The sequence below is a fragment of the Oenanthe melanoleuca genome, chromosome 4, assembly GCF_029582105.1.
Source record: "Oenanthe melanoleuca isolate GR-GAL-2019-014 chromosome 4, OMel1.0, whole genome shotgun sequence".
Taxonomy (NCBI): Eukaryota; Metazoa; Chordata; class Aves; order Passeriformes; family Muscicapidae; genus Oenanthe; species Oenanthe melanoleuca.
The window spans coordinates 59,408,260-59,427,825 of record NC_079337.1 but is presented as its reverse complement, the minus strand read 5'-3'; the positions used below and the strand labels follow the sequence as shown (position 1 = coordinate 59,427,825).

The 19,566-nt window shown below is 41.0% G+C and overlaps 1 protein-coding gene across 6 annotated transcripts in view; it reads left to right on the top strand.

Annotated features, from left to right (window-relative positions):
• Positions 1–9,641: 9,641 nt before the first annotated feature.
• ABLIM2 (actin binding LIM protein family member 2) overlaps positions 9,642–19,566 on the top strand; it is a 122,979-nt gene continuing 113,054 nt past the window's right edge. For all 6 annotated transcript variants that reach the window (XM_056489115.1, XM_056489114.1, XM_056489109.1 and 3 more), the window contains exon 1: positions 9,642–9,746. In XM_056489115.1, the coding sequence (XP_056345090.1) occupies positions 9,731–9,746 (16 nt within the window). In that variant the 5' untranslated portion in view covers positions 9,642–9,730. The remainder of the gene's footprint in view (positions 9,747–19,566) is intronic.

The window sequence follows — 19,566 nt, the reverse complement described above, 5'->3', positions numbered from 1 at the left end:
GATTATTCACTGACAAGTCACAGAAGTACCAGTTTTAGGTGAAAAGGGACCTTTCTACACATTTTACTAAAATCCTGTCTGACTTCTTTCATCCCAAGTCCAATATATGTTAACAAGCTTATTGCCCCTTGCTGGAACTGATCATAAAAATATCCTGTTTGTTCCATGTTCTGCTGAAACTGGCATTCTCCACTATTTACATCTAGCATAGTAAATTTGAAACCACACAAGATACTGACTGCTGTCTTGGCTAAATTACTCTGTTAGATCCTCTTTCATCTAGTAATTGAGGAACTCCCCCCTAAAAAGAAATGTAATATTATACAATCTGTATTGCAAAGTCAAAAAAAAAAAAAAAAAAAAAAAAAATCAATTGAGCCTCTAGATGTGGAAAAACATTCAGATTGAAGTACTAACTCACAGTGGTAACATTTTAGCAAACTTACCCAGTTCTATTAATTCTAGCTAGATTATCAGCATGCATGGATATCAGTTGTGTTAGGTTCATGCTATTTGATTACACACAACTTCCACAGACACAGGTTTAGCCACATGTTTCCTTTTGATTAGCATGTTATCTCTCCACAGCAACTGCAACTGCATATAGAGCTAGCTAAAGTGCTTTCTTCTGGTCTCCTGTCATCTTTGCATCTGCCTGCTGGAAACCCAGATAGCTTTACTTCCCCCAGGTCTTGGAAAAAACACCATCCCAGCTCCACAGCCAGGTTCAGAAAGGAAAAACAGAAAACACGAGAAGATAAATACACTGCACCCATCTGCAGGGAAATGCTGTCGCCTTGCAGTCTGCAGGCAAGTGCTGAGTCAGAACATGCAGCTGCTGCACCACTTACCCAGTTCCTGAGCTGTTCACACAGCCCATACACAATGGCTAAGCTTGCTTACAGTTACCAAGTGCTAACAATAGATGTTACTGAGCTTGTTATTGCCAAGCACAAGAAGGACCATGGCACACACCTGACAGAGCTTCCTCCTCTCTTGAAAACACTTATCTGCAGAAAAAAAGTCAACACACCCCTAACCAAGGGAGCCCATATTCAAACCTCAGCAGCAAAAGGAGATCCACTCATGACTGGAGCCACAATTCTGTCTCAGCTACAGCATGGATCCCACAGCAGAGAAGGGGAAAACTTCTAAAAATGTCTCATCAACTTAGAATAAAAATTGCCATTATCACTTACCACTTGGAATCACTAATACTTAGATTAATAATTTAATTTCTATACTTTTCAGCTGAGAAGGATTTATTTTCTGCCCCACAGGAATAACAGCCTCCCCAAATCAAGCACAAACTTTGGAGTTCTCTGTAGCACAGAAAGCATATTACTTCTCAATCACCCCAAACCAAATTCACTGAGAGAATTTGTATTCACAAGCTTCAGCATTGGAAATGAGCTTTCCCTATTTTTCTCTCATCTTGCAAGAGGAATTAAACTCCTCTTATCTACTGGAATTAACAAATCACTTGGCAAATACAGCCTCTAAAACATCCAAGTGTCAAGAAATTAGGAAATACGTGTTAACATGGAAACAATAATTCTGTTAATCTACAAACCTCCAACTATTAAAATGAGAAAAAATATCTGTATTCCAGACACTTTAAACTTAAACTCCCATAGAACACACTTTTTTTTTTTTTTAATGTTTTTTTTACCCTTGACAGGCTAAATCCCCACCTTTCACAGCATTACAGAGGAATTAAAAGAAAAACAGGTACTTCCTTTTATAATTGGGTGAAGTGGTTTTTAATTAAAGGTTAACTATTTTCAGCTGCTTGAAGTTTGCAGGTAGAAAAAAGAATTTATTCTTAAGGAAAACTTCTTATAGGTAGCTAGGATATGATTATATATTATAATCACATATTGAGTTGAGATTATTAGTTATGCTGTTCAAATGGATTTGATATCTCTTTTCCTTCAGAGGACTCTTTTCTCAGGGGCACATGTCCATCAAGATTGGAAGAGATCTTCAAGACCTAGTCCCACATTAAGCATTTAGAAAAAGGCACCACTCAAGGCTTTTCCCTGGAATAAGATTTCTTGCTGAGGTTGTCACAGCTTTTCTGCTGTCCTTTAAAGCAAAGAAAACTATGTCAGTATATCTAAAACTGTTTACTCTGAGTAGAAAGCCACAGCTCCTTGATCTTAAAAAAGAAGGGGGAGGAGCAGAGGCAATGAATATTTAGTTCTGCTTCAATCCCTTCTCCCTTCTGAGGATTTGCATAAATGTGTACTATTTGAAATGTATTTTTATATTTCTATATACATATTCAACTCTTTTCTTTACTAGCATGCCAGAGCACTTCTGGGATGGATTAAAAGACTTTCAAGAAAGAATCATTTACAATCCTTAGCCACACACTGAAAAAATTAATTTGCAGAACTGAAATTTTACCCATCTGTTTGGTGATTCTGCTTAGTGCTAAAAAGTGCAGGGCCATGAAAATTTATTTATAGGAGGTTGAATATATGTGGAATACAGATATCTCCTGAGCTAGTTTTGGCATTGAGAAAGTAAATTTTGACTTCCTTAGGCATTCAAGAAGTGGAGAAAAGATATTTTGATATGGATTCAGTAGAAATGAAGGCTTGCTTTTGGCTTTCCTAATGCTCCATGGAAGAACATGCCTGAAGGAATAACTGGAAGACCAAAACCAATAGATAGCCATCAGGATAGAAACAATCACAGAATTTCAATTTATCATCATATAAGCTCTGTTCCATTCACTCTGTGCAACTTGGTTTAGTGTCAGTAGTTTTCCCTTTGATCAAGGTAACCCAAAATGCTGTCTTCCTATAGTTTGGGATTAGCATTTCCAGCCACCAAAATGTCTACAGCACAGAAAATCCTATAGTGATAGTAATGACTTCAACAAATAACTATAAAAGTCTGACTTCACATAAAACTAGCAAAATAATTGGAATTTTTCCAAATTACTGCTGCCCTCTAGTTGAGACCTGAATAAAGGTTTACATGTCCATTGTTTGCAGCTTTAACTGTAAATCTAAGTTATATTTTCTAGTAGCAACTTTCCTCTCACATTTATCTTTTTAGACCATTTGGCCACAGCTACCAGAACTAAGTATATTAAGAGGTGTTTATAAATATAACAAACACAATATTTTATCCTTAAGTATCCAGCCTTGTATGCTTGAGGATATATTTCTTGTAAGAAGAATAAAATCTTTAAAGGGTATAGTGCAACCATCGATCTTGAGAAATATGAGAAAGATTTTCTCTTTATTGAGACAGTGGAACTTTCATCAATATGGATCTGAAAATCATGAAAACTCTAGATGCTTTCTGTCTGAAATTTGGTATTGGAACCATCTTACAATTCCATTCATGGACATTTGATTAAATGACTGTACATGCACTGACCACCACAGACAATAAAGTGTTAAGGTGTGAATGTGGGGGGAGATGCTATAAAAAGATTCCTACTAAGTTTAAGGCTGTGCAGCTAAACACAAAAATTTTAATAAGCATTAACATATTTTAGACCCACTCCAATAAATGCACAGCATGTTTCATGTTCATTAATTATATTCAGTTATATTTTTTCCACTAATAAAAATAACAAAATAATAAATAATTTAAAAAAGAGTTTCCATTCCTTTTTTTTAATTTTTTTCCTAGTTGACACCTATGCATATGCTATACACAATCCCATGTAAACTTTAAGTTCTCTTTTAGGTAGGGCTTGGTCCAGGCTGTTTCATACTGACTGAGACCTTCCCCTAGTGAAGCCTGGAAAGCAGCACTGATAGCACAGGACAGCTTTGTTACAGCTGGGGTCACAGAGAGAAGTATCAGTCACAGCTGCATTTTCTAGGGCCTGATGTCTCAGGAATGTTCACTGCCAGAGGGGGCTGAAAGCTCCTGAAAACTGTCACACATCTTCCCAGGCAAAGCCTCACTTAGACAGAGAATTTTATCGCCTCAGAAGAGTTTATTTTCTGCTGGCATGAGGCTGTATTGTATATTTTTTTTAAGAACAGTGTTAGATATGCAGTGTAGGGTAAGGAATGAGAAATCAGAACACATCAGCCTGGGCTGCAAAACAGAGTTAAATTGACTCAGGGCCTTGAATTGTAATATCATCTGCTCCAAGGGAGAAGCTGTATCTTCATGTCAGGAGTGGTTTTCCAAGAAGTCACATTTGCAAGGGATCACAATATGCTTAATAAGTGTTCACCTCTCTGCAACAAAAGGGACACATTATCCTTCTTCCTGCCACATTATCCTTCTTCCTGTTTACTACAGAAAGCACAGCATTATGTAAACATTTACACATTTACTGTCATAAGTATTGATATCAGTGGTTGCTCAGACTGTGTGACATTACACTGAAATCCTTGCAGGCTTCATCTGCCATTCCCAAATTAAAATTAAATTTTTGCCAATGTTTTTTGCAAGTGTAGTGACTTTTATATTATTCATGCTTTGTTTTGGCTCTTCCCCAAACCCTTCTCTGCATTTGTATTTCTGCCCATTTCATTGCTGTAACCTTGGATTTTGTCATCCTTGTGTCTGAGTTCTATATGGATGCTCATCATTACCTGTTAGACTTCCTGCCATGTGCAGCAGCCTGAGATATAAAAATTTATTTGTTCTGACCAACTTTCCAAAAGCTGACTGCTGACATGAGAGAACAGTCCTTGATTGTCTCACTGTAACAAAGATTTCTTTCATCCTCAGCCATTGCTCCCTTTGATGTTATTTCATGCTTTCTGTTTTCAAAGTTTGCCTGGGAGTTTCATTTGACCTACTGATCATAATGCATTGAGGTTTGTGATGGGTAATGGATGCCTAAGTTATAGCTGCTGATGCAGTGTTTATATTCTTCCTGCAGTGTGAGAGGAGCTTTGTATAAAAGTTATTACTGACATCTTGATAGTGCAACTCAGACATCTTAATATAGTGCCATGTTATTATTTCATTATGGCTGCTTCACACTAATTCATTATTTATAAACACGTGTGCTTCTGGCTCAGTGAGTAGCTGGCAATTTATTCCCATACCCAGGATCTCATTTTAAGATCCCAGTTTCTGGAACTTCAGACTTGCCTTACATTTTATTTATTATCAATGTCATTCCAATGCAACAAACAGAATAAGGTGGTGAAGAGGTAACTGTTGTCACTGGTTGCAAACACAAGGGTGGCTTATTTTGGCATCTGCCCCATACCAGTAATTCTATGATATAGTAATTTTAATGTTAAAAAGCTCATCACTCGATATGGAATTAGTCATAAAAAAACAGAAGTTCAAGTCTAGTTACAGGACTGTAACCCAGAGAAAGTATCCCAGCCCTGAATTCATAAGAGGTATATGACACAAGAAAAAATAAAAGTATAAATGTTTTTAGCACAGAGATTTTTAGGAAGGCTTCTTCAGACAAAAGAGAATCAGTAAAAAGTAAAAGAGGGGTCATGACAGCATGTCATGTCAGGTTCTTAATCTGTGATACAAAAGAATTTCTATTTTTGAATCAATAGGAAAATGACATATTTCTGTACATTTATAGAATGCGATTGAAGAATAATTTGTCATTTAAAACATAAGCACTTCAATATACGTTACTGTAAATTGCAAGTTTTCTTTTGTCTTCCAGAAGACATAACAGCTGTCGAAAGACAGCAGCTCAGATTGAAAATCAGTCTATAAAGTAGATTTCAGGCTAAAAAAGTAAAAATTACTGTAGATTCTTAGGAGCTTAAATTCAGTTTTCAGGACTATATAATAGAACTTAATGGCATGAAATACAGAGCTGCACAGTAAGATTTACAAAAGCAGGTCTAATTTATGTGATTTTTTTCTGATTTTGATTTTCCATGCGATATCCATTTAGGACAACTTCAGAAGGGTTTCAACAGCTAATAACATAGCTGGCACAAACTAATTGTTATTTTAACTTTCTCTCCAAGTTGGTATTTGATCCAAATCCTTGTGATACTGTATCAGCTTTGAACATGAAGCCAAGGGAAAATTTCACCAGGTTAAATAATTGCTTGGATTTGTAGTTTTGTATAATCTGGATTAGCATGTAAATCACTTCTGGCAACTGGATGGATAATTACTTCTTTTTCCTGACTTTGTTTGTTGTTGTTTTGGTTTGTTTGTTTGTTTGTATATTTGGGTTAGTTTGTTTTGTTGGATTTTTTGGGAAGAGATAAAGGTTCTGGTTCATTCCCAGTGCATAAATTCTAGTTCCTCTCTCTCTTGCTGGACCCTCCATCACTGAAGTGCTTTTAAAATATGACCCCTCTCATATGGCAATGACCTAAAAAACAGTGCAGACAAATAATCCAATAGGAGTAATAATTTTATTGTCCTGGAAGACCATGACAACCCTGAAGTTGGAAACTTCAGAAATATTAGAAACAATCCTTTTGTTCTTGTTTCAGCTGGACCTTTTTTAACAGAAGACACACTATATTGAATTTTTTCTATACATTTACAGTGCTCACTCTTTTTTTCTTTACATGAAAACACATTCCCTTACTTGAGAGAATAAAGAATATATTCCTTTATGTGAGGAAGATGCATTTTTGATAACTGGGATGGTTACAGATTCAGTAGATAGTGAAGATTTTATTTTCCTGACACAGCTAATACAATAGAGCAAGACACAAAGATGTACTTAAGACATACAGTTTAAATACACATGGAGAGTAAAATGCAAAGTTCTTCCATAATGCAGTCCAAATAATATTAGTGGAGAAATTTTAGAAAACACTTCTTAGCTAAAAAGTAAATTTGTCTTGCATAGCATTTTTCAAGCTCCTCTTCCTAAAAAAAATAAAATACCAATGCTCTTAGAAGAATTCAGGATGACACTGAGGACCTGAAGGAAGAAACAGGATATTCAGGTTTGCCAGGCACCAATTAATTCCCAGAAATGACAGAAGTGATGCAAAGTGCTGACAGGTCAAAGGCTGACTTTTCAGCCTTCTTTACAGTAGCTGAATAAGCTGATTGCTTCCAAAAATGAAAATCAAGAGATGATTGCTCACGAGCCTGAGATTGGTAACAAGAGCCTGAACATTACAGTGCTCCAAAAAGTGTATCTGCCCAGTCTCAGGATGGATCCTGGAAGATTTGAGCTATTTCCTCTGTGAGACTGGGTGCTCAGTTTAAATTGTTTAGTAAAAGACTTCTTGGCAACTCTTTCTGGATGGTTTCACTTTGACTGTGAAGCCAAGAGTTTCACCACACTTTTGCTATAAACCCTTTCAAGGCCAGCTTCTCAGAGAAAAAGACAATGTCTTTCTGGAGAGCAAGGATAACATCAAAGCCAACTGAATTCATAATAAACTCTGGCAACTATTTTTGCCAAAGACCACTCATGCACTGAGATGTGACCTCTTCCCAAGGAATGCTTGTATCATCTGTGTCATCATGATACTGAACTATCTCCAAAAGTCATTGAAGCAGAGCTTTTCCTGGCTAAACCTGGAGATCTTTTTTAGACAGGAGACCTTTTAAGTGCTGATTACTCCCTTTTTCATTGGTTGGAGTAATGGGATCTCACCAGAAGCAGACTGATTTTTCCAGTGGTTCATAAGAGCTTTTAATCAAGCTTGTGGCAGGTGGCATTACCCTAAACAAGGGGAAATTTGAAGGCCATGGCCTGTTTCTCACAGTGTTCCCTAAGATATGGCATCATGTGGGCACTTTGGGCATCGGTGTAGCAACCTCGACCTTTAAGTTGTCTCAATTACTTGTAGGGAACACTTCTAAAAACCTCTTATGGCCCTGGGGTTCTCATTGCAATAAATTATGAAAGGCTTAAGCATGCATGCTCCTCTTGCACTGCCACCCAGCTGAAGGGTCAAACTATCTTTTAACAGCCTTCAAGCCCAAGGCAGTTTCCTTTTCATTGCCTCCAATATAGATTGCACACCCACCATGTTCAAGACAAGAGCTCTGTCTAATTTAGCTTTTAATGCAACACTTATGCATAGCCACAGGGTTTGTATCACTAGCATCACTCAGAGATTGCCTTGAACTCATGGTGATTATTATATACAAAGACACTTCATGATTAAAGCCAAAGTTGATAATCAAACAATAAAACTCCAGAACAAATGACAAAAAGTGACAGATAACAGCATGGTACTGAAGTAACAAGTCACCCATTTTAAGGAGTGACTAACCAGAGTAGGAGTGAAGGGTGGAATCTGATAGAGCAGTGCAAATTCATAAATGACACAAAGAAAGTGAACAGGGAATTATATGTTTGTTTTCTCTTATAGTACTAGAATGAGCAGGTATCAAGTAAAACCAGCAAAAGGCAGGCTCAAAAAAACAGCAGATAGTCCTTCACACCAGACAGTTTGGCTGTGAAATTCCCTTCACAGGATGCTGGACAACAAGCTACAACTGGACAAGACAACAGAAGAAAATCCACAGAAGGTTCTTCTAAGCAAAGAACACACATCAGGCTCAGGAAATCCCCTCAGCAGATACTCACTGATGGGGGCTATGGGAATGGGATGTTACTTGTTTGGATTGTCTGATCCTGTATTGCAGGTCCACATTCTTTCCTGGTGGCAGTGATTAGGTCCAGGGGCCATGCACATCAGTACATAAGGTACTGCTATCCCTACACAGGGCCAAGGACCATGAATCTCTATCAAAGTGTGAAGTGTAAGCACTGCTGCAGAGCTCATCTCTCTTCAGTTTCAGGTGTAGGTTGGGAAAGCTGTGTAGGTTTTATGCTTACAACTGTTAATTAAGATATTACTTTTAGGCAACTGTCAGTGGAGTAGAGAGTAATCAACAGACTGATACTAATGCAAATCGAGTCTTCACGTCCCATTTCCTCACGCTGTTACTGTAACCCCAAGCTGCCCTGAGCCCAGTCTGAAATCAGCATCAGAGCAGCTGTGCAGTACAACATGTTTATGCAACCACGCTGGCTGCTTGTGTATTTGTTGAAACAGATGTTTGTTTTTTTTAAAAGAATCCCATTAATTCTCACAGAAATAAAATAGGTTTTCAGGTTGATGAAATACTGAATAAATCGGTACTTAATAAACAAATGGCTTTAACAGTAATTGTGTGTCCTTGTACTTTCCAATCCAAAGGACTGGTTAAAGTTCACCTTATCCAGAAAGCACAGCTTTGCCCTGCTGAACGCCCGGACTTGCTGCCAGCACCTCCGGTGCGGTGCAGCGCTGCCGGGGAGCCTGGGCTGCGCTGAGCACAGCGCAAGCATCCTCCTGGTCACCGCCGGGGCGCTCCGGGGACAAGCGGAGCACCTGTGCTCCTCACCGCCAGCCGAGCACAGCGGGACGGGAAAACGCAGAGGGAGATCCCAGCCGCAGGGCGAGGCAGGCCGGACAGGTGGGAGCGGGCTGCGGCTCCAGCCCAGAGCGGGGGAGAAGTTTCTGCGGGGCGGGGGGAGCGCAGCAGCTCTGCCCGCAGCGGCGGCGGGGCCGGAGCCGCCCCCGGCCGCAGCAAGGCACGGAGGGGGATGTAGTCCGCGGGCGGCGGCGCGGGGCTGCCTACACTTCCCAAGGTGCCGCCGTGCCGAGCCGAGCCGAGCCGGGCCGGGCCGGGCCGGGCCGGGACTGCGGTGCCGGCACCTGCGCGGGGCGGAGCGCGGCCCCGCTGCGCGGCGGGCGGGGCTGGAGCGGGGCTGGAGCGGGGCTGGAGCGGCGCTGGGGACGGGCGGCGGCGGCGGCGCCTCGTCCTGCGCGCCATGAGCACCGGCACAGGTAGGCGGGCGCGGGGGGCGGCCGGGACCCCCGTGTTTTGGGACACCTTTGCCGCTGCCCAGCTCGGGGTAAAAATTGCTCACCTAAAACCACCCGAAAATACGAGAATCTGTGTGCGCGCCTGTCGCGGGGGGAGCTGCCGCAGCCTCGGGCGCTGCCGGGCGGGAGGGGCTGCGGACCCTGCGGACTCTGCGAGCCCCGCAGGACGGACCGGAGCCCCGAGCCCCGGCCGGAGCCCCGCAGATCGGGCCGGACCGGCCGCGGCTCGGCCGCCCCGTGTCCATCCCCCGCTGGTACCCAGCGCTCGGCGGTCTCGCCAGCCCCGCAGCCGGTGGCGTTGGTGGCATCGGTGGCATCATCCCGGGTGGGAGCACACAGATTTTCAGGCGGGGACATTTGGGTTAAAAGCCCGGCCTTTTCTGCTGGTCGAGATACTGTGGTGATAAAGAAGGTGGATATTGAGGATGTGCAGCGGAGCCCAAGCTAGGATTGCCGCCCGGAGGAATACAGTTGCCCAGGGCAATACTAAAGTAATTTATCCTGTGATATATGCAGGATTTGAGAACTGACTTGAAACTGTATTTTTTAGCGATTTCAGTATTCATCTGCGTTGTGTGTCGGCAGAGGGTGGTTACTTCAGAGCACAGCTGATGGCAAAATATTACAGGCAAATGCAGGGCTGTGCACAGAGGAGAGGGGACTGTGGGAGTTGGTTGTGTATTTCGTTTCTGAGGGGAGCTGTAGTGCTAAATATACGCTCTATCACAACAACAGGGAGAGGCTGAATAGCTACAATTATGTGGTGACTGTGTATGTCAACATGCTTAATCATAGCACATCCTCGCACCAGCCAGAGGGAAGCCTGGTGCAAACAGAGAGAACGAGCTCCCGGCTGGGACAGTGAGTGACCTGGGGTCACGCACCTGCTGCAGGTTTCAGCTGAAAACCTAGTCTGGCATTTCCTCCTGTTTGTTGGTGGTGTAAGTGCTTTCATGTGTGCTGCTTGTCCACGTTCTCACACGGTCTGTGGGTGAAACATGTCCTGCCAGCACGTCCATGCTCTCTGTGGAAGAGCCAAGGCAGGTGTGCAGGTGAGAGCACAGCAGGTGTTGCAGGGTGTTTGATAGAAATCCCAAATCTGTCTCTTGTCTTTAATTAGCACTGAGGTAGTTCAGAGGGATGGTAACATCTCCTTTGGCACTGGTGAAATGCCAGTACAGAATCCTTTCCATGGTCGCCTGGCTCTGATTTTGAACTGAAGAACATGAAACTCTGGGAAATGCTTAAATTCTATTGTGGTAGAACTGAGCCTGGTACAGGAAATATTAAAGTCCAAATTTTTCTCTCTGTAATATTTTAGATATCAATTAAATAGATTCTAAAGCTATAAACCCAACAAAGGAGTAAGTGCAGAGGAGACTTGACACAATTCTCTCTCAGTAATTGCTCCAAACACGGTGTAAATTAAATAGCAAAAATGAACAGTGCCAAGATAAAAATAACATCCTGGGAAAAAAGGGAGTGGAAAAAACCCTGAGAGTTCTTATGTCTCATTTAAAAGAATAACTGGCAGTTTTAGGAGTTTTGGTTTTAGGTTTACGGTTAGCTTTGATCTTTCCAGATTTTGATTTTGTGTGTCTGTCTGGGCTGTGTAAACAACCTGCAGTCAATTCTCATGATAAATTAAATGTGAGAAGCCCATATCTACTCAGTAAAATCAATGGAAATTTTCCATTAACACGATGGGACAAGTATTGTACAACAAGTTCAATGCCACGGTTTGTCTAAAATTGCTGTTCCCAAAAGATTTCAACTAAAATTACTATGGAAAGGCTTTAACTTAAAGTTTGCTGTTTACTGTAACAGAAAGATATTTCTGGTTCTGCAAGGAAAACAAGGGTGCAGTGGGGTGTTAAAATCGGCCCCACACAAGATCCAATTAATTTCTGCATAGTTTGGTAATGTAGGAAAAATCCCCGATGTTTTTTTCCTCTTGAGATGGAGCAAACCATGTGGATCTGCCTTATTGCTTCAGAAACTTTTGCTCAGTCTGTGTCCCCTCTTGCACCAAGGCAGCAATGTCTATTTCAAGAGGGTCTCAGGCAGTGCTGTGATACTGCTTTGCCACTTTAACCATAATATTTGCCATTAGACATAGAAATGCTTGTATTTGATAAACATAGTGTAGCTTCTAATATATTGATGTAGGTAATACCATTTGAAACTGTTTAATAGTACATGCATTGAGCCATTGTCCTAATTAATGGACTGAAGACTCATGCTATAATTTTAAATCTAGAAAGCACATGATCATGGTGTAGTACAACACAGCTCAGGTGCATTATTACATATGTTGTAATTAGATTTTTCCACACATGATTTTCTCCAGCTGCCTTCTATATACTTACCACTGATCTTGTCTCAAACTATTTCTAAGAAAGAGCCTATTCATAGTTTTTTGTACTGGGAGATTTACGTGAAACAGTTGTGCTTCTAGGATACTAAAGGTATTTTAAGAGTTTATAATAGGGTTTTCAGTCTAATAATTCAGTTATTTGCCATCTTGAAATCATAGCAAGAAGAACAGAATAGGTTAAGTATTTGAGATTGTGAAAATGAGGTTCTCCTCAATTCTCAGAAATAGGGTAGCATGATGTCTACCATTTAAGTGCAAAAAAGGGAATCACAGAGCTAATTACATACTAGGTGAGTTAGATTAGATTAAATTAAATGTCATGACACAAATTCACACAGCTATTTAGTCTTTAAACTATTATATTAAAGGGACAATTTGGTTGCATGGATCAGAGAGCAGCAAATTGAGTGTCACAGCCCAAATGGGGCAGGAATGTAGTGGCTCTGGTTACAAAAGAGGTTACTCAGTTTGGTCACACAGGGTCCAGCTCAGCTTGGAGATGATTAATTCCTTTTCAAAGTTCACATGCAACTATGCTGATAAGAATCCTCCCTAGAGACAGTAGTTATGATTGTTTCAGACTGTGCTATATTTTATACTTATTTTATACAGCATTTTTCTTTCAGCCCTTCTTTCTGAGCATTGAATTACTAGCAGGAGCACCAGGAGATCAACTTGCTTTGGAGTTTGCCAGCTAATGAATGTGTTCACCTTATAAAATGCAATCCTACATGTTTCAAATTAAACAAAAGCAGAATTACTTAATTTCATTGCCATTTTAGCCAAGTTTCCCTGAAAAAATAAGCAATGACATATATCTCCTGATGGTGTTTTCTTCCTCTGAGGTTGAATTGCAAAGATTCTGTTTATTAGACTGTGAAAAACAGGAAGCTGTATCTTGGGATTAGTTTTGGGGGATTCTTCACAACTCTTAAGAAAATGGTTTCAGCTCAGTGTATGTATATTTTAAATGGCAGCATGTTCTTGGATGGTGGAAACACCCAGCACAGTTAGGAGAGGGTGAAGTAGGTCAGAAGAGATTCTCAGGTGATGTCACATCAGCTGGTAGCTCCTGACTGCAGGACATCCTGTATCCTATTGGACCAAGTGCTGCAGCCCAGCTGTGGAAGGTGGCTAGTTTTGCTTAACAAAATCCAGATATTTGGTTTTCTGAGGGAGGTCTCCTTCTTGCCCACTTGCCTGTTTTAAGTGCAGCTCTGTCCAGTGCTGAGCACCCTTCTGGGCTGTTCACATCTGCAGTACCATGTACTCTGCTTTCAGTTTTACTCCTCAGAACATTATTGCTTGTGTACTTAATCACCAATTATCTTTGACATAAAAACATAGAGGGCTAAGAAATGTAGAGAAGATTGAGAAATACAAGTGTGGCTACTAAGGTAAGAAATTTTATCTCTTCTGTGCATTGGGATGGCCAACATTCAAGGAGAAGTGAAGAAATCCTGATTTTAGTTTTGCTTGATTTGACAAACAATTCTCCTCTACACTACACAAATTAAGGCTTTAGCAGTGGACTGACTGTTAATTGTAAGCTGTCTGCTGCATTTTCCAGTCCTGTAGGGTTTGCTGGTGCCATTAACTCACCTTTGGACCTTGGGTTCTCCAACCAAGCACCCATCAATAATAATGAGTAAAGCATCTTTGTGTTAAAAGGGCTTGTGCTGCATGGGGCTGTAAGAAAGAGAGCTCTGGAAGTGCCAGGATGAAAGGGGGCCCAGGCAGCACAAGCCCAGCATCAGATGGAGGGTGGTTCATGGGCCTTGGAGATTATTGGACAATTTGCTGGCTTGCTCTCTGCATGCTTAAATATAACCTTAAGGCAGACTTTTCTGCATTTAGAATATTCCCTGTGTCAAGATCCATTAGCAGCGTGTCAAGGTCCACAACTGTTACCATCTGAAACACTGGAATGTTTTTTTTCACAGCTTATTAGTTGATCTTCATGCACTGAAATCTAGTGGAGTATTGTTCTGCATGAAGCATGGTTATTTATTTTTCCATTTCCAGATGAGAAATGTGAGATGAATAAAAACTTTGTTCAGTGAATATTTCTGTAGCTTTAGGAGCAATTTTTTTCCCCTTTCTCTGTAAAATCAAATCCTTCTACTGGCATTAGTCAAATTGATCATTAACTGTATTTTGAAGAATCTCCCTGATCTTATAGGAAAAGTTTCTTGGTCTGTAGATGAAAGAAAACAAAGTCTAAATGCAGTTGACCGAGAAAAATACACATTCCTGAATTGCAGGAGATCACTAGTGATGTTTTGAAAATACTTCAATGTTCTTAAATACAGGTTGTTTTCTTTCTACTTAGAAACTGTTATTTTTAGGTTTAAGTAATGCTGTCATTGTGAAACAGTAACAGCTTGCAGTTGCTCCTCATGGTGGCTATGAAGAACAAATGTGTAATCTTGGTTGTTACTGCATAGTAGCTGCTCACAAATACAGCATCCTTGGGAAGTTTTCAAGTACCTCTTCTGTCAGTTCATTTCTAGCAATTTCTAGCATGAGGCACTGTCATACTTCAGAAGAGGATGAAACTTGGTTCTTCCTTTTCCCTTTTGCCAAGTTCATTTGCACTTCAGTGGGAAAAAAAAATCCCTCACCTGTATTGGTTTATGGAGTGGAATAGCAGGGTATGGTGTACAAAAGGAGAGCAATTAGCACTCAGTAGTTGTGTTTCTTCAAGTCTGTTTCAGGCACTGGCAAAATAAGATTGAATTGCTGTGATACTGTTTGTATGGTAAAATTCATGGTGAAGTAAGAGTTAAAGTTTGGTTCATATCATATGAAGAAAAAGCCACAGAACCTGTTCTGCATAAGTGTCAGGCAAGAGTTCTTGTCACTTTAAAAAATAGGTCATTTGCTCCTCCTCCTCCTAAGTATATGACTTAGAGATTATATGACATAGAGTATATGACTTAGGATAAAGGGAATTTCAGAAGTGATTCATAAGGCAGTTTACTAGTTGATATCTAAATATATACTGGGATCTTCTCTGATGAGCAGAGAATGAATGGGCAGCCTTGTATGCAGGGATTCCTTTGGAGAGTTCTTGATCAGAGGCCACTTTGTTTTGTTCTGGACTTAGTTTTATCTCTGTCAAGAGAGTTTACTGAGGTACATTTATAAATCCTAGATTGCTATAAATGTTGTAGTTTAAAATAGTGTGATTGCTCTAAAAGTCATGAAAGTCATACTTTTTACAGTTTCCTTTTTGTTTTTGTCTGCTGTGCTCTATTTACAAGTTCTTCCCCTCTTTTTTCATGTTGGTGTTCTTGGTATTGCAAACTCAGCTGGGACCTGCGAGTCAGACAGGCTTTTTCTGTTCTTTACCTTGTAAGAGCCCGCTGAGGATATTCTATTAAGTTCAGCTGGGAAGCTTGGCTTTGTGAGCCTTGTCGGGTTTTCTGCGGTTTTCCTTTGGCCGTGCAGATAGGCAATCGCTTGGTTACAGTTCAGATGCAGCACAGATACAGAGGATCTAATCGTTAAGGTCACACGTACAATTGTGAACCGACACCAAAGGAAGCCATGGAAATAGTGTTGCCACTCTTACCCTTTGTGGGAGGACGATGGGAATGGAAAGGGGTGTGCAGCCAAATACCGAGGGGCAGGAGGCAGAGGGGAGCAGCTGGGCTGTGTCTGTGCCCCGGCTGGGCTGGCTCTGCACCTCTCCCTGTGGCTGGCACATATGCTCCTGTTCTCCTGCTAACCTGGCTGCCAACTGCAGGGCAGACACCCTGCTGTGCTCTGAGCCTCGGCTTGCTCAGCAGCTCCTGCCCTGCTCAGACCAAGCCCTGTGCTGTGCTGTGTGTGACAGACAGTCCTGGGTGCAGGTGATGGGTGAAGAGTGTGAGAAGGGAGGAGAGTTCTGCACTGACCCCCCCATGACTAACAGTGATGTTAGTGTTGTTCTGTGATGTTCCCACCCACTTGGTGAGTAGAGTGGATCTACCAGGGCTGGTGCAGTGAGCAGGTGGGAGAAGCTGCTGTGCACTCCTGGGAGTGTGGCAGGCAGGGAGAGGGACTGGAGAGCTCTGCTCTGGATCCACCTGGAGAAGAGGAGACAAGATAGAGGGGAGTTGAATTGTGTTTTTCAACCCCCTGACGAGTGGGTGAAGGAGAGGTGAAGCCAAGCTCCTCTCACAAAGGCACAGAAAAAGAGCAAGAAGCAACAGTCAGATGGGGGAGCAGGAGGAGTTTGTGCATGTTTGCAAGGAAAAGTGAAATCCCAGTGGAAGTGTTTGAACCAAGAAGGGTGGCAGAGGGGCTATGAAATCTCCAGCCTCTGAGATTTTCAAAATTTAATAGGCCAGGTTGTTCCAGCACTTGCCAAACTGAAGTTTGACCTGCATTCAGCTGGATCTCTGGGCATCTGGTCCAGAGTTGATGGTGGGTATTTGAAACCATCCTTAACCATAACTGCAGAGCATCTGTTGTGCTGCTACAGAGATCCACAGGCAGATTAATCTTGAATGTTTTTTGTGGCCATTTACCAACCAGTCTTCCTGGACATGTTTTGATGGCTCATTCCTGCCTTGGAAAAATGGAGAAAAACTAGTGTCAGCTGCATGCTATGAGGGTTGGTAAGCTTTCCTGAACCAGACCCCATGGAGAAACAGGGTTTATGTATCACAAATCTGTTGAACAATTGCCTAAAGATGCAGACCTGTGCTGGGGGTTATGTATGTGCAGCTGCAGAACCCCTCCTCAGCTGGGATGTGTGAAAGCCTGACTTCTCCACTGCTGAGACTTTGAGAAATTCTGAGTGCCATCACCCATGGGTGGGATCACTGTGAACTGCAGTGCTTTGTCTCTTTGAAACCAGGGCATTTATTTATGTGCCTTTGTACAGAATTAGGTGCAATCATTTCAGCATCTTTGTTCTAACAGCCACAGCTTTTCATGGTACCAAACTAAGGTAACAACCATCTCACAGATTGCCTAATGTGTTGTCAGTGAGAGCATAACCAAAGCTTTTCTAGCATCTTCTTTATGGCTTCAGTCTGTATGAGCCATGGGACCTTTAGTAATGATAAAACACAATAGATTGTGCTTCAGTTTGCTGACATTTATTGTCATTATTTGAGATCATTAGACTGTACCAGCTTGGATTGAATGCCTGTGTGGCCCAGCAGTTTGTTTCCAGCTGTGCCCATTGTCCTGACCTGGGAACTGAGGATGACAGTGGCTATGTCCATCTTGGTCTTGTATGTTTTTCAAGATGGTACTAAGGGATCATCACCTCAGATGATGACTTTTAGCTTCTTTTTGGTAGTGTGGCCTAAATTTCATTGAATGCAGAAAACCAGCTTAACAAAGTTCTATTTATATCTTATTAGAGCTACCCTCTGATTGGGTAGCTGTAGATTTGGTTGTTATATTATTAATAGGATTTGACCTAAGACTAAAGCCTAGGTCGTTCTGAGAACTCTTAACTTCCATTACTGCTAAACTTTAGGGTTAAATCATCTTTCTGGTCTGAAGTCATGTGATAAATTTTCAGAAAAACTGCTGAAGCAAGAGGCATGTTCTGCATTTCTTTCCATAGATCTATAATTTTAACTTGTGATACGCCTGAGTTTTTTCCCAAGGTCAAAGCTGACTTTTGATGGGAACAGCTCAGGCTGTGTCCTGTGAAGTTTGAGATTGACATTAGGGGAGTGCTGCCAGCTCTGAGGGAATGCTCTGCTGAGCTTTCTGTGTCTTGTCTCTGAAGCACAGAAGGTCTACATAGATCTAGAAGTGTGCCATAGTTGTGCCTATTTTAGAAAGCAGCAAACAGCACGAGCTGCAAATTTAAGTTGGCAGAAGAAGCCTGGCTGTTAAGCTGAAGCTGTCAGAAGCTGCCACAATGTTGGTTGGATGCTTGACTTACCTGTCCTGCTAAGAATTAGAAAGATAAAGCTTCTCAGACCTTTTCTAAATACAAGGGTAAATAGTATTTTTGGAAATTTATAGAAATCCTATATATTGGAGGCAGTCCCAGTTTCCATCCTAGTAATTTTGCTATCATACATGTATTTTATATGGTCAGTAATTATGTATTTATTAGAGTGGTGGATGCTTTCAGTATAGCTGTTTGCACTGTGGGCATCAAAAAGCACAAATATTTCAGTCTGAGTTCCATCTTTAATTCTAGTTACTTGCATAAACTATTTTTAAGACATTGTCTAAGTTATGGGTCAAATTCAGTAGCTAAAACATCTAATCCTCTCCTCCTTCTCTGTAGAAGTGGTTGTTTTCACTCATGTATCCCAACACTGAGTTGCTTGCAAAAGCCAAGTGTGTTCTTTCAAGACAGTGAAAGGTGTTGAACCTGTCACTTCTCCTGGTAGTCCATTTCTGAGCTAGTTATACTGTGTGCTTTTAAAATGTTGTACTGCTTTACATTTTTGCAATAAAAAAATAGTTTTCTTTTTTCCTGAAGTGAACCTGTGACTCTGTTTCAAGGAGTTGCTCATCCATTGTTGCTCAGAGAGACCTTAACAGTGGGTAAACAACAAACCTTGACATTTTAAAGAGATTCCTACCCTTAGCTTGCCTTGTGGCTCTGTGCTGTGGATCTGGAAGGCAAATTATGTCTCTTTGTGCTGGAAGGCAAAGGACTGAAATTTGGATAGCCTCTGTGAAGGGAAATCATTGTAACTGTGCTGTGGAAAAAAATATTATGTGGAGATTATTTCCATTGCATTGATATTATTGGTACCATAAAGAATCAACATGGGTCACAGGCTGCCTGGCATTTCACCTTGGCAGCTCTGTAGCACTGGAGCAGTGGGGAGGGAGCACTTTGGGTGGGCAGTGGGAGCTGCACATCCACAAATCCATGGTACTGACTCATAAAAAAGTCACCCTACGTGTTCCACTCCTTCCTGTCTCTAGGCTGCTTCCAACATGGCTCTTGAATCTCACTGTCTGTGTTAAAATCTCTTTTTATCCATTTATTTCAACTTTTTATTGCATACTTCTCTGTAAGCATCCTGAAATGGTATGGCTTAAAGAAAGCAATAATGGAGTAAATGATTGAAAATTTTAAAATACAAATAATGTAATTATTATGAGAATTGCTGTTATATTATTCCCTGTATTTTTACTGACTGCAGTTCATATAGTTTGTGAATTGTTGGAAGGAGATGTTGTCTCTTGCTTTGTGTTAAGATAAACAGTTGTACTATTTTTAATCCCAAACTAAAAGATAACATCTTTAGGAAAAATTTGCCATATATTGCAGGAACCTCTTTTTTGTGATCTTACCTTTTTTGGCAGAATGTGTCACATTTATGTTCTCTGATGTCAGGTTCTGTTTGGTAGAATTTCGTGATACTATGCTGGTGCCCATATTTTTGTAAATGTATTTAGCTTTCTAAAGTATTTTTTGTC